We start from the raw sequence: 13,484 nt of genomic DNA on the forward strand, positions 1-13,484 counted from the left end.
TACTTCTTCAGGATGCTCAAGAAATCTAGCATGTCCCCTTTGACCGTCAACAATCTTTTTCATTGATATAAAGCATGGACTAGACCCTTCGAGCCATGCCAACCAGCACCCTCAACTTAATCCTCACCCAATTCCAGGACAATTTACAATGCAACCTACCAACGGTAAACCTTTCAATTGCAGAGGAAAAAGGAGCACCTGAAGGAAACTCACATGGTCTCAGGGAGAGCGCACAAACTCCTCACTAGCAGTGGCTGGAATTGAACCTGCGTCACCTATAAAGCACTGTGCTAACCACATCTGGAGCTGGTGCACCATAGAAAGCATCCTATCCAGATGTACCATGGCTTAGTATGGCAACTGATTTGCCTGGGACCTCAAGACACTGCAGAGTGTTGTGCTGAGCCATGCCCACATCACGGAACCAGCCTCTCCTTCGAGGATTCTCTGTGCTTTACTACCTCAGGAAAGCAGCCAGCATAACAAAGACCCCCATCCATCCTAGACATTCCCTCTATCACCCCCACCCCACCAAGTCAGGCAGGAGACAGTGCCTGAAAATACACTGCCAGGCCCAAGACCAGCTACTTTCCCTGTTATCTACTTTCTGTGAAGGCTGAGAAAAGTCCATCTCCCACCCCCTCACCACATTCTACAGAGAATGTATTGAGAGTATCCTGAGCAGCTGTACAATTGCCTGGTTCGGAAATTGCACCGTCTCAGATCGCAAGACAGTGCAGTGGATAGTGAGGTCAGCTGAGAAGATCATTGGGGTCTCTCTTCCCGCCATTACAGACATTTACACCACACGTTGCACCCGCAAAGCTAGCAGCATTATGAAGGACCCCATGCATCCCCTCATAAAAACTCTTCTCCCTCCTGCCATCTGGGAAAAGGTACCGAAGCATTCGGGCTCTCACGACCAGACTATGTAACAGTTTCTTCCCCCAAGCCATCAGACTTCTCAATACCCAGAGTCTAGACTGACATCTGCATCATTTATTATATTGAAATTTGTCCTCTGCTGTGCTTATTGTCTTGTTAATTAATTAATTAATTACTGTACTGCCCTGTACTGTTTTGTGCACTTTATGTAGTCCTGTGTAGGTCTGTCGCCTAGTGTAGTTTTTGTGTTGTTTTACATAGTCTAGTGCAGCCTTGTGTTGTCTCACATAGTCCAGTGTAGTTTTGTGTTGTTTCATGTAGCACCATGGTCCTGGCAGAATGTTGTTTTGTTTTTACTGTACCAGCAGTTTATGGTTGAAATGACAATAAAAAGCGACTTGACTATAAGAGCACTGAATGCTTCCACAGCACAAGATTGATTCCTGACCTCTTCATCCATCTTATGTGACTGTCTACCCACAAAGCACTCTGTACTGCTGTTGTTTTACATTGTACTACCTCAATGCACCTTTGTAGTGAATTGACCTGAATGGCTGGTGTGCAAGACAAGATTTTTAATGTGATAATAATAGTTATTTACCTGTACAGGGACAAGTGAAAGACAAATGGATGTTGCTGCAAAGCAAAAAGGTGCGCCGATGAAAGTAGTAAAGAGACAAATTGCAAAAGGAGATGCAAATGAGATTTGCTATTGAATTGAAGCAGTCATATAAAAGCATTACTCGTCTGGTTTGTACTGACCATCACTGAAAGATACAGGAGGCCAAAGTTAAGGTCATGTTGCCGGAATAAAGAACAGATGTCTTGAAAATTGTGCAATGATTGCTGACTGATGAAAAGTGTTCTATAAATCCATCACTCAATCTGCATTTGCTAATGTAGAGGAGACTTTACTTCAACGATAGGACATTGTTATAACTTAATGGGTGAAATAGTATCTGCTGAGGCAAAAAGTGGCCTGAAAGGGAAGAGGAAAGTTTGCTTGGATATAGCAATATATAAAAAGGAAGAATGGGACAGGTGGAGCTAGGTGGGGAAAGAATACCAGGGGTAAAGTGGAAAATTCGGATGTTCATAACATTGGGTTAAGATGGTGCTCCAATTTTCATTTGACTTTTTTCTGCACCAATGGAGAAGACCAAGAACAGACAAGTTGGTGTGCTATACAGAACTCAGACACTCCCCTAAGCAGTTATCGAAACCACACTTGGTTTTTCCAATGTAGAGGAGGCCATATCATGAGTATTCAATGCAGCAAGTCATATTAGAAAAAGGTGCAAGTGAGCTTCTGCTCAGATCCCCAAACGGTGGCCGGTGAGATGTGAAGGGACAACTGATGCAACTGCATTGGTTGCAGAAGTCAGGGAGAGAATGTGATAATAGACCTGGGAGTGGGCCCTTCAGAACGCAGGAATGCAGGGCAGGAGAAGTATGGATATGGTGGGATTTAAGTTCAACATTGCTCATACACTGCAATCTCAATTCAAGTTGTTCTGATCATCAGAACATCTTCTTGATACCAATATGATGACATTACTCATGGGTTTACACCTGTGATATGCAGTGTAACAGGGCGTTCTATGGAAAAACCATAGCTTACACTCCTTTTCAGGTTCCCCCACATTCACCTAATCAATCCAACAAAGGCTGTACTGAACATTATTCGGAACAAGGAACTCCTTTGAGACTCAACATCAAAACTGCTATGCTATCCAATCACAGTCAAATTAGTGTATTACTGAATAGGATCCAATGAGACACAAATCATGCAGCAGCAAATCATCATTGTTCTATAACTGGGAACACACTAAACCAGATCCAACAGTAGACCACCGTCACATCCTTCCCTCAGTCCATATCAGATGGAGAACAGCGTCTTCTGAAGGCCATTTAGCAGACAGACTTCAAATTCCAATTACGAATCTTGTCCCAGTGACGTGACATGCAAGAAAAAATACATTCAAGCCTCTGGAGCATGGGAAGGATGAGCAGAGATTTTATTAAAAGTTCGACAGAAAGGTAATGGACCATAAACACAAGAAAGTCTGCAGATGCTGGAAATCCAAAACAATACACACAAAATGGAGGAACTCAGCAGATCGGGCAGCACCTATGGAAATGAATAAACAGTGTTTTGAGCCAAGAGCCTTCTTCAGGACTGGAAAGGAAGGGGTAAAACACCAAAATACAAAGGTGGGAGGAGGAGGATTGCTAGAAGGTGATAAGTGAAGGCAGGTGGGCAGGAAAGATAAAGGGCTGGAGATGAAGGAATCATACAGCAGAGGAGAGTGGACTATAGGAGAAAGGAATGGAGGAAGTCACCCAGTGGGGAAGTGATAGGCAGGTGAGAAGAGGCAAGAGGCCAGAGTGGGAAAAAGAGGGAAGAGATTTTTTTTTTAAACTAGAAAGAGAAATTGTTATTCATACCATCAGGTTAGAGGCTACCCAGAGCGAATACAAGGCATTGCTTCTCCACCCTGAGGGTGGCCTCATCTCAGCACTAGAGGCGGCCATGGACTGACATGTAGGAGCAGGAATGGTAATCGGAATTAAAATGTTGAGCCACTGGGAAGTTCTGCTTTTGACAGATGGAGCAGAGGTGTTCAATGAAGCAGTCCCACAATTTATGATGTGCCTCAGCAATGTAGAGGCCACATTGGGAGCACTGGACATAATTGATGATCCCAGCAGATTCGCTGGTAAAGTGTTACCTCACCTGGAGGGACTAATTGCAGCCCTGAATGGGCAGGTATAGCACTTTGGCTGCTTGCAGGGTTAATGCTGAGCGGGAGATTAATGGGGAGGGATGAATGGGCAAGAGAATCACAGAGGGAGGGACCCCTGTGGAAAGCAGGGAGAGGTAAAGGTATGTTTGGAGGTAGGATCCCTTGGGAGATGTGGGAAGCTGTGGAAGATGATGTGTTGGATGTAGAGGCTCATGAAGTGGCAGGCAAGGACTAGAGAAATGTCACTGTTTATGGCAGTGGGAAGATTGGGTAAGCGTAGATGTATAGGAAATGGAGATATGGGTGAAGGTAGCACCAGTGCTGGAGTAAGGGAAACTCCAAAGAATGGAGAAGGAGAACATCTGATTTCCTGCAAAGGAAAGCAGTATCCTGGGAACAGAGTCAGCAGAGAGGAAGGAAGTGAGGAAAAGGAATAGCATTTTTACAGGGGACAGGGTGGGAAGAGGTACAGTCAAGATAACCATGGGAATCAGTAGGTTTATAAAAGATGTTGGTTGACAGTTTGTTTCCAGAGGTGGAGATCGGAAAGGGGAAGGTGGTGTCAGAAAAGGACCAACTGGTAATGCACCAGGTAGTCTAATAAGCCTCTGCTGGTTTCTTACCATTCTACCACCCCTCCCCCAATTTATCAGTCCCAATGCCCACTATTATTTATTAATCCCAGGGAAATGGGCAGTACTCTGAACTCTCCAGAGGATGATATTCCAAAGGCTGTAAATTCTTGGGATATTCCAGTCTTACTTGGGTTGGCTTTTCCTCCATTTTCTGCTATAGCCAGACTCTGGGAGGCACACAGGCAGGTAGAATTGCAATAGTACTTTCACTTGTACTGAGATAGTGAAAGGATTGCCTGGCATACTGTAAATGAAGATTAAATCATTATGCAGTGCATTGAGGTACTACAAGGTTACAAATAAAAAATGCAGAATAAAATGGCACAGATTGTGTAGTGCGGGTAAACAAGATGCAACATCATAATGAGGTACACTAAGCAGTCAAATGTGCATTTTGTTTTATTAGGGGAACATTCAATAGTCTTTAAAAGTGGGTAGAAGCCACCCTCGAGTCTAGTGGTACAAAGTTACAGGCAGCTGTATCTTCTGTCCGACAGGAGGGGAAGAGGAGAATGGGTGGGATCTTCAATTATGCTGTTTGCTTTACTGAGGCAACAAGTACAGACCGAGTCCATGGAGGGGAGGCTGGTTTCCATAATGTACTGAGCTGTGTTCATGAACCTCAGTGGTTCTTTGCAGGTACAGTCAGCGCAGTTCCATACTAAACGGTAGTGCATGCCATTTGGATGCTTTCTATACTGCATCAATAAAAATTGGTGAGGGTCAACAGGGAACATGTCAAACTTCTTTAGCCTCCTGAGGAAGGTCAGATGTTGGCAAGCTTTCTTGACCATGGTATTTGCCAGACCAGATAGGTTACTAGTGATGTTCACTTCTACAAACTTGAAGCTGTCAATGTTAGTACCGTTGACAAAAACAGGAGCACTTGCACACTCTTCTTCTATGGCTGGGAAAAACACTATTCCTGCAACATTGGACACTTACCAATATGTTTACCAACATAACCACTCTATGACCAATACCATAGCTTCTGTCATGCACTTGGCCCTGAGTCACCAATAAAACAAGGATACTTATGTCAGAATACTGCTCCTGGATTTCAGTTCAGCATTCAACACCATTAGCCCACAGATGTTAGTGAACAAACTCCCACTCCTCGTTCCAAATACACCATTATACAACTGTGTTTTGGACTTCCTAACCAACAGCCCTCTGCCATCAAGATGCACAACGGCTCCTCCCTCCCTATCATCCTCAGCACGGGTACTTCCCAGGGCTGTGTGCTGAGCCCATTGCTGTACACTCTGCTCATACACGAATGCACAGCCAAACACCCGAGTAATCACATGATTGAGTTTGTGGATGGCATGACAATGGTGGGGCTGATCACCAACAACAACGAGACAGCCTGCAGGAAGGAGATGGAATAGCTTGAGGTCTGGTGCCAGTCAAATAACCTTTTCCTCAATGTCACAAGACAAAGGAGATTGTTTTTGATATCAGGAGAGCTCACACCACTCTTTACATTTGTGGTGCAGTAGTGGAAACTGCAAACAGTTTCAAACTCCTGGGAGTGCACATCTTGCACAACCTCTCACGGTCCCACAACACATTCTACACAATCAGGAAAGCTCGCCAAAGCATCTGCTTTGAGAAGGCTGAAGAGATCTGGGATATGCACATCTATACTCACGTTATTCTGCCAATGCACAGTAGAGAGCGTCCTAACAATGCTTGGTACAGAAACTGCAATAGACAACAAGACTCTAAGACAGGTAGTCAAAACTGCCCAATGCGTCATTGGCACCAGCCTACCTACCACCAAGGATATATATAGAGAAAGGTGCAAGAAAAGGGCCAGTAACATCATGAAGGGTCCCATCCACCTTGCCCATGGACTGTTTGTCCCACTCTCATCAGGGAAGGGGTTATATAGCATCCACACCAGGACCACCAGACTCAAAAATAGTTACCTTCCCCAAACAATAAAACTGATCAAAATCTCCACCCACAAACTCACCCTTCCACACTCCCGTCTGCCAGTATTTTATCAGTTCCTGGCAGTTACCTAATGTACTGCACAAACACTCGAGTGCCTAGCATCACTTTATGGACATAGAATACATACGTTATCTTACGTATTTATTATTTTTTCATTACTATTGTGGTCTTTATCTTACTTTTGTGCTGCATCAGATCTGTAGTAACAATTATTTGTTCTGCTTTACACTTGTGCGCAAGAAATAACATTGAACAATTTTGAATCTTCCTGATGTCAATGTCCAGCTCCTTTGTTTCGCTGACACAGAGGAAGTTGTTGCCATGACACCGAATCACTAAGCTCTCCATCTCCTTCCCGTACTACAACTCATTGCTATAGGAGATACAGCCCACGACAGTGGCTTCATCTGCAAACCTATGAATCGAGTGAAAGCAGGATCTGGCTATGCAGTCCTGTATATACAGGTGGTAGAGTACAGCCTGAGGACACCACCTTGTGGAGGAACAGTGTCAAGAACAATTGTGCCTCTTACTGATTGCAGGAAGTCAAGGATCTGGTTGCAGAGGGAGGTGCTGACTCCCAGATCTCAGAGTCTGAGATGAGCTTGCTTGGAATTATAATAAATAAGGTGGAACTGTAGTCAATAAACAATAGTCTCTGTACCTGCTGTTACTATCCAGATGCTTCAGGGATAAGTGCAAGGCCAGGTAGATGGATTTCACCATCTGACAATAGGCAAATTGCAGAGGGTCAAGGTTGTCTGGATAATTGGAGCTCACGTGTGTCGTAACCATTTTCTCAAAGCACTCACGATGATGGATGTCAGAGCCACCGGGCTGCAGTTATTAAGGCTTTGTCACAAACCCCATACCTCGGCTGCCACCCTTTGATTTGAACTCATGAGACCACTCCTCAAATCCACTGGACTGTGTGCTGGGTGAGTTGGCCACGAGTCAATCTAGCCCAGAGAAGGATCCCGATCAGAGACAGACTGGTGAAATGAAGAAGAGGCTCTTGCAGGGCCCAGGCAGCAGATAGCTTATTAGGAAGATTATGCCCAAGAACCTATTCCAATGGCACAGATCTGCCTGATAGAAATCAGAGAGAACCGCTCATCTGAGAGTGCTGCAAGGTGAAGGGAAGTGGCACAGGTGACAACAACAGACTTGAACTGTCCGAGATGACCCAGAAAAGATCTGTCAACGACGCAGGATAATTGAGTAGGTGACAAGAAAAATAAAACCACAAGGAATAGGAGTAGAATTGGGCCATTCGGCCCATCAAATCTGCTCTGCCATTCAATCATGGCTGATTTATCTTCCCTCTCAACCCTATGATTCTGCCTTCTTCCTGTAATCTTTGACACCACTACTAATCAAGAACCCATCATCCTCCACTTTAAATATGCCTAGTGACATGCCTCTATGGCCATCAGTGGCAATGAACTTCACAGATTCACAATCCTCTGGCTAAAGAAATTCCTCAACCCTGTACTAAAGGGACATCCTTCTATTCTGAGGCCGTGTTCTCTGGTCCTAAACTCTCCCATTACTGGAAACATCCTCCCCACGTCACTATTTATCACTGACTGAGGCAGACCCTTAAAGTTGTCAGTAGGGGGCGCCCAAAAGGTACTTGATACATTAGAAATTAGACGACTGTACTCAAAGTAAAGGAAGTGCAAATTCCAATCACTACTGGAAAATTTCAATCATATAGTTCGTCGAAGCAAAGACATCACTGAGTTAGCAGTCCTTTTCCGTCAATAATTTCAATTTGTGTTTCAGTTACTAGATTCAAGTTACACGGGATTGCATCGACTTTTAAACCGAAGTCCATCGTGGGACAACGTTAAATAACTACCGGTTGAGGAATACCTTGTTAGATTCCGCTTTGGGGTGTACATCTAAACACAGGAAACGCGTTCCTCTCGCCACTAATTAGGAAATAGGCGCATTTTGAATTCAAAGTGGAATGACAAAAAAAACATCACACAATGCGCCAACACTGCTCCCAGCAGAATTTTAAAATCAACCGCAAAAGGTGGATTAATCATCGGCAAAATGAGTTTAAATTGGGATGGGATGTTGTCATTAACAAATCGTGGGATGCAAGTTCAGCGATAGTACCAGTGCACTGAAGGGGTCCGGAAGACCTGTGAACAAGCAGGCAAATTATTGACGAAATGTTAAGTAACCCCAGGTTCAACGCAAAAGCTAATTGCCAAATATTGGAATAATATTACGCTAGCTTTGCGACCTGCGTATTTTTTCAATTCGTAAACTAATGTCTTGTGGGACAGCTCTTGCAAAGGGGATTGTAATTAAGGTTGGGAAAAGTGTTTATTTACAGATACCCACATTTTATTTGGAATGAAAGGAAACGAGCCGCCTTGTCTACTTGCCGTTGCAGCAGGCGAGGTCTCTCGACACTCACCTGATGGTCAAGGAGGAGATTTTCCATCGCTCTGGGATAGAAGCTGTCCCTTTGTCCTTCATTTGCCGGCTGACTTTTGGTCTCTCGCGGTTCCCAGCGCCTGCGGCTCAAGCTCCCAAACGCCGCAGTGCCAGGCAAGGTACCGCCGTGCCGTTCCGTGCAGCCCGCGACTTCCATTGACTTCGCTCAGAGTGAAGCCGTGCACAAGCGCCCACTTAAAGAGACAGGACAAACACAATTAACTCCCAATAGCCAGGAGCCATCAAACCAAAGCACTTCGAAACAAAAATAATTTTCACCTGTTCAATGTTTTCACATCAATGTTTTCACCGATGTTTCTACAACGGACAATAATTATACAAGAGCCAAGTGAATAATTCCTAAGGAAATTGGCTACACACCTGCAATGCCATTGAACAGCAACGACTGGTATTGAGATTGCATTTTTTTTCCATAGTCATACGGAGTCAAAGTTTCAAGTCCAGGACTCTACCCATTCTTACCTAAAATATTAACACTGCTTCTCTCTCCACAGGTGCTCCCTGATCCGCTGAGTGTTTCTAGCACTCCCTGTTTTTATTTCAGATTTCTAGCACCTGCATATTTTATTTATTTTCATTTCTCACTGAAGCCATATAGAAGTGCATTTGCAGTTGTACTGTAGAAACCTGTCCGGTTTCCTCACAGCATGTTCCCAATGACCACCGACCTCCAGATAATGTGATATTTATTTGTGGAAAAAGAGTGGTCATGACAGGAGAAACAGTTTGGCTGTTGTCCTTCTAAACAGTGGCAGGGGTTCTGTTATCTCCACTGATGGCATTCAACACTCATCCGGATGATCACTCCCTCAATGCCTGACTTATTACAGGCCATGCAGACAAATGGCAAGACAGGCTTGACAATTGCTGTGGGGCTGCAGGCATCTTCAGTGTGTGGGAACTCAGTCTGCAGTCACATTTCCAATTTGCAAACTGTCCGGGTTACAGATAGTTTTCAGGAATAGAACCCTGTGTTAATCTGGGGAGGACCTGTACTGGGGAAATTTGTGCTCCAATATCTGGAGCTGTACCAGAACCCACAACCTTCTGACTTGGAGGCATTTTTATTGTGATCACAAGACCCTGTTCAACATTGATAACATAGAATACTGCAAGCCTGGCTAACTGATTCATTGGGGAGAATAACAGCTGAGTTGCCTCAGTTGTGGCGAGGACAAGGCCCATATGCCTTGGAGCCCCTGTGAAGAGAATGAGACATCAGAGCTGGCTGCCCGCTGCTGAATTTCGTACTAGTTTGGGGGCTGGCTCCACCGATCAGTGCAATGCTGCCATTTCAATGTTCACTCGGTGCTGTCCTCTAGTGTTTACTCCGTGCTGCCCTCTAGTATTTGCTTGGTGCTGCCTCCAGTGTTCGCTCAGCCCTCGATCTTTAGAGATTAAAGAAACAATAAGATGATATTGATTTATTTTCTTAAAACAAAGCCTAGTTATTCTAAATCTGTGTTAAATGTTTTTTAAGATATGTTACTTGAAGCTAATCCTGCTACAGGACTTTGAAATGTATGTTAAAAAGCAGAGTACAATGATTAATTTCTGCATCTAGTAGTCGTAGTTAATAAACTAGCAAGCTACTCTTCCCAATGATAGCAGGTGAGTGTTGGAAGACAAAGAAGAGATAATTGATGACTACAGTTGTGGTTAGCACTAACAAAAAAAGGACCACATGATAATGAGTGACACAGGAAACACATTAGAACTGCTGGTTTATCAGGGTTGTTCTGCATGTGTTCAAATAAATAAAAACGTTATGATTACTGGCATGCTTCTCTCTGCAGTATAATCCACATTTCATACACAGAGCCACAATTCTGCCCCATTTTGTTTTGTCCACTTGCATGAATTCACCTTCCTGTTGTATTTCATAATGACACAAGAGTTCATTATTATCAATATTTCTTCTATGGCTTGTAACAAAATGATGCTATGATGTTTTAATTTTCCAAACAGGTGCTATACCTGCCTCTGCACCTCCTCCCTCACCACCATTCAAAGGTCCCAAACAGTCCTTCTAGGTGAACTGAGTCCGTAGGAGTTATCTACTGTATCCAGTGCTCCCACTGTGGCCTCCTATATATATAGGTCAGACTCAACGTAGTTTGGGGTACTGCTGCAACAAGCACCTATGCTTCGTCTGCCAGAAAAAGTGGGATCTTCTGGTCTCCACCCATTTCAATTCTACTTCCCATTCCCATTCTGACATCAGTGCATGTCCTCCCTTACTGCTACGATGAGACCTTACTCAGGTTGGAGGAGCAACACCTTATATTCTGGCTGAATTAATCTCCCAACCTGATGGCATGAATATTGATTTCTCAAGCTTCTGGTAATTGCCTCATCTTCTCCTTCACCATTCCCCATTCCCGTTTCCCTCTCCCAACTTATTTCTTTACCTGCCCACCGCCTCCCTTGGATATTCCTCCCCCTTTCCCTTTCTTCCATGGTCTTCTACCCTGCCTATCACATTCCCCCTTCTCCAACCCTTTATCTCTTTCACCAGTCAACTTCCCAGCCCTTTACATCACCCTCTCCTGGTTTCACCTGTCACCTTGTACTTCTTCCTCCCCTCCTTACACCTTCTTGCTCTGACTTACCAGCCCTGATGAAGGGTCTCTGCCTGAAACATCGACTGTTTACACTTTTCCATAGACGCTGAGTTCCTCCAGCATTTTGTGTCTGTTGCTTGGATTTCCAGCTCTGCAGATTTTCTCTTCATTATGCTATGATGTTGCCTAGGAAACATTACTAGAGAACAGGGTTCTTTTATCTTCATTTTTACCTTTATTCATTTTATTTTCTATTTCTTTTATATTCATTTTTTTTAGCCTGATGAAGGGTCTTGACCCAAGACATCAACTATTTATTCCTCTGTAGATGCTGCCTGGCCTGCTGAGTTCCTCCAGCATTTTGCGTGTATTACTCTAAAATTCCAGCATCTGCAGAATCTCTGTGTTTGTCTTTTACCTCCGTGCCAAGCTACGCTGCTCTGAGTAATTACTTCACAAGGACCTGTAAATTAGTTCCTTTTTTTTTACTGTATGGCAATAAAGTTTGAGAATAATGCTGGGTCTCAGCAAAACATTCCCAAATAAGAAATAATTTCCAAAACATTCAAACTTAGAAACAATTGGAAGTCCTAATAAGAAAGTCACAAAACAAACAATTTTCCTGTAGAAAAGACTGGAAATGTTGGTCAAAAACAATATGGCCCAAAGCATGATAAATCTTGTTAACTTTAAATTCCACATTTTGTTTAGGTTCCTTATACTTACTGTCATTTCCTTTCATCAAGGTAAATTTATTATCATAGTACATATATATCATCATATACAACCCTGAGATTCATTTTCTTGTGAGCATGCTCAGGAAATCCATAATAGAATTATAACCATAATAGAATCAATGAAAGACCACACCAATTTGGGCATTTAACCAGTGTGCAAAAGACAACAAACTGTGCAAATACAAAATTAAGGAAATAATAATAAATAAGTAAGCAATAAATATCGAGAACCTGTGATGAAGAGTCCTTGAAAGTGAGTCCATAGGCTGTGGGAACATTTCAATGATGGGGCAAGTGAAGCTGAATAAAGTTATCCTCATTGTGGATCCAGAGTCCAAGCCTGAGTCAAGATCCAGGTTCCGGATCCCTGTCCAGTCTCCGGCTTGGAGTCCTTGTCCAGGTTCCTAGTTCCCAGTTCCTATTTCCTCACCCAGGTCCCACTTTCCTACTCTAGTCCTTCCCCAGGCCCTGTCTCCTAGTCTTGTCCAAGGCCTGTGTCTTGTTTAGTGTAGTTTCTTCCCCACTTCCCTTGCTTTCTGACACACCAGGTCCCACTTTCCCTAGTACTTCAGTCTGTCTTGCATTTGGGTCTGCTCTCAATGCCCACCTTATGACACCCCTCAGAACATATTAGCCCCGGTCTCATTATTTTCAATTTAAATGATTTTCGCTTGCTGGTTGTAGATCGACTAGCTAATTTTGCTAGTTCCTGTCTTATGTTAATTTTATCAGCCTTCCCCCAGTCCAGGACTTAATTCCTTATCTCTTTTCATGACAGAGTTTCAACCTGTTTCTGGAAAGCTCTCCCACTGACACTCTAACCAATTGCATGCCCACATTCCCTAAAATGGGGTCAGTACTGCCCCTTTTCTTAGCAGAATATCTACAAACTGGCTCATAAAGCTCTCCTGGGTCGATTTTAAATATTCACCCTTCTAAGCTTTTCACACTAAAAAGGTTCCCAGCTAACATTGGAGATGTTGAAATATTCCACTACCATAACTTGAAAAACAAGGCAATTTTGCAGATGCTGGAAACCTTGGGCAACACACAGAAAATACTGGAGGAACTCAGGACTGAGCAGTACTCGGCACCAATGGAAGGAAATACATGTAAACATTCCCTGTTTACACTGAAACCCCTCCTCACAACTGGCAAGCATGCAGGCAAAAGCCAGGATAAGAAGATGGGGTGGATGGTGGGGAGGAGAAGTAGTACAAACTGGCAGGTGAAAGGTGAGGGGGAAGATGGGTGAGTGGGGTAGGGGATTATGTAAGAAACTGTGACAGGATATGTGGAAGAGGTAAAGGACCGAAGAAGAAGGAATCTTTTCAGTGAGGACAGTGGACCATAATCAAATGTGAAGGTGGATGGGGGAGACCATAGGAAGCTGATGGGCAGGTGAGGAGAGAGAAGGGGTGAGAAGAAGAAAGTCTTCTCACCCTCCAACAACACACACAAAATGCTGGTGGAACA

General features: G+C 43.7%; 1 protein-coding gene across 1 annotated transcript in view; it reads right to left on the bottom strand.

Moving 5' to 3' along the window:
• rgl1 (ral guanine nucleotide dissociation stimulator-like 1) overlaps nt 1-8,858 on the bottom strand; it is a 267,685-nt gene extending 258,827 nt beyond the window's left edge. Inside the window, exon 1 of the mRNA XM_073063602.1 lies at nt 8,667-8,858. Within this exon, the coding sequence (XP_072919703.1) occupies nt 8,667-8,843 (177 nt within the window). The 5' untranslated portion in view covers nt 8,844-8,858. The remainder of the gene's footprint in view (nt 1-8,666) is intronic.
• Nucleotides 8,859-13,484: the final 4,626 nt, after the last annotated feature.

Source organism: Hemitrygon akajei, chromosome 12, assembly GCF_048418815.1.
Source record: "Hemitrygon akajei chromosome 12, sHemAka1.3, whole genome shotgun sequence".
In the NCBI taxonomy this organism is placed as follows: Eukaryota; Metazoa; Chordata; class Chondrichthyes; order Myliobatiformes; family Dasyatidae; genus Hemitrygon; species Hemitrygon akajei.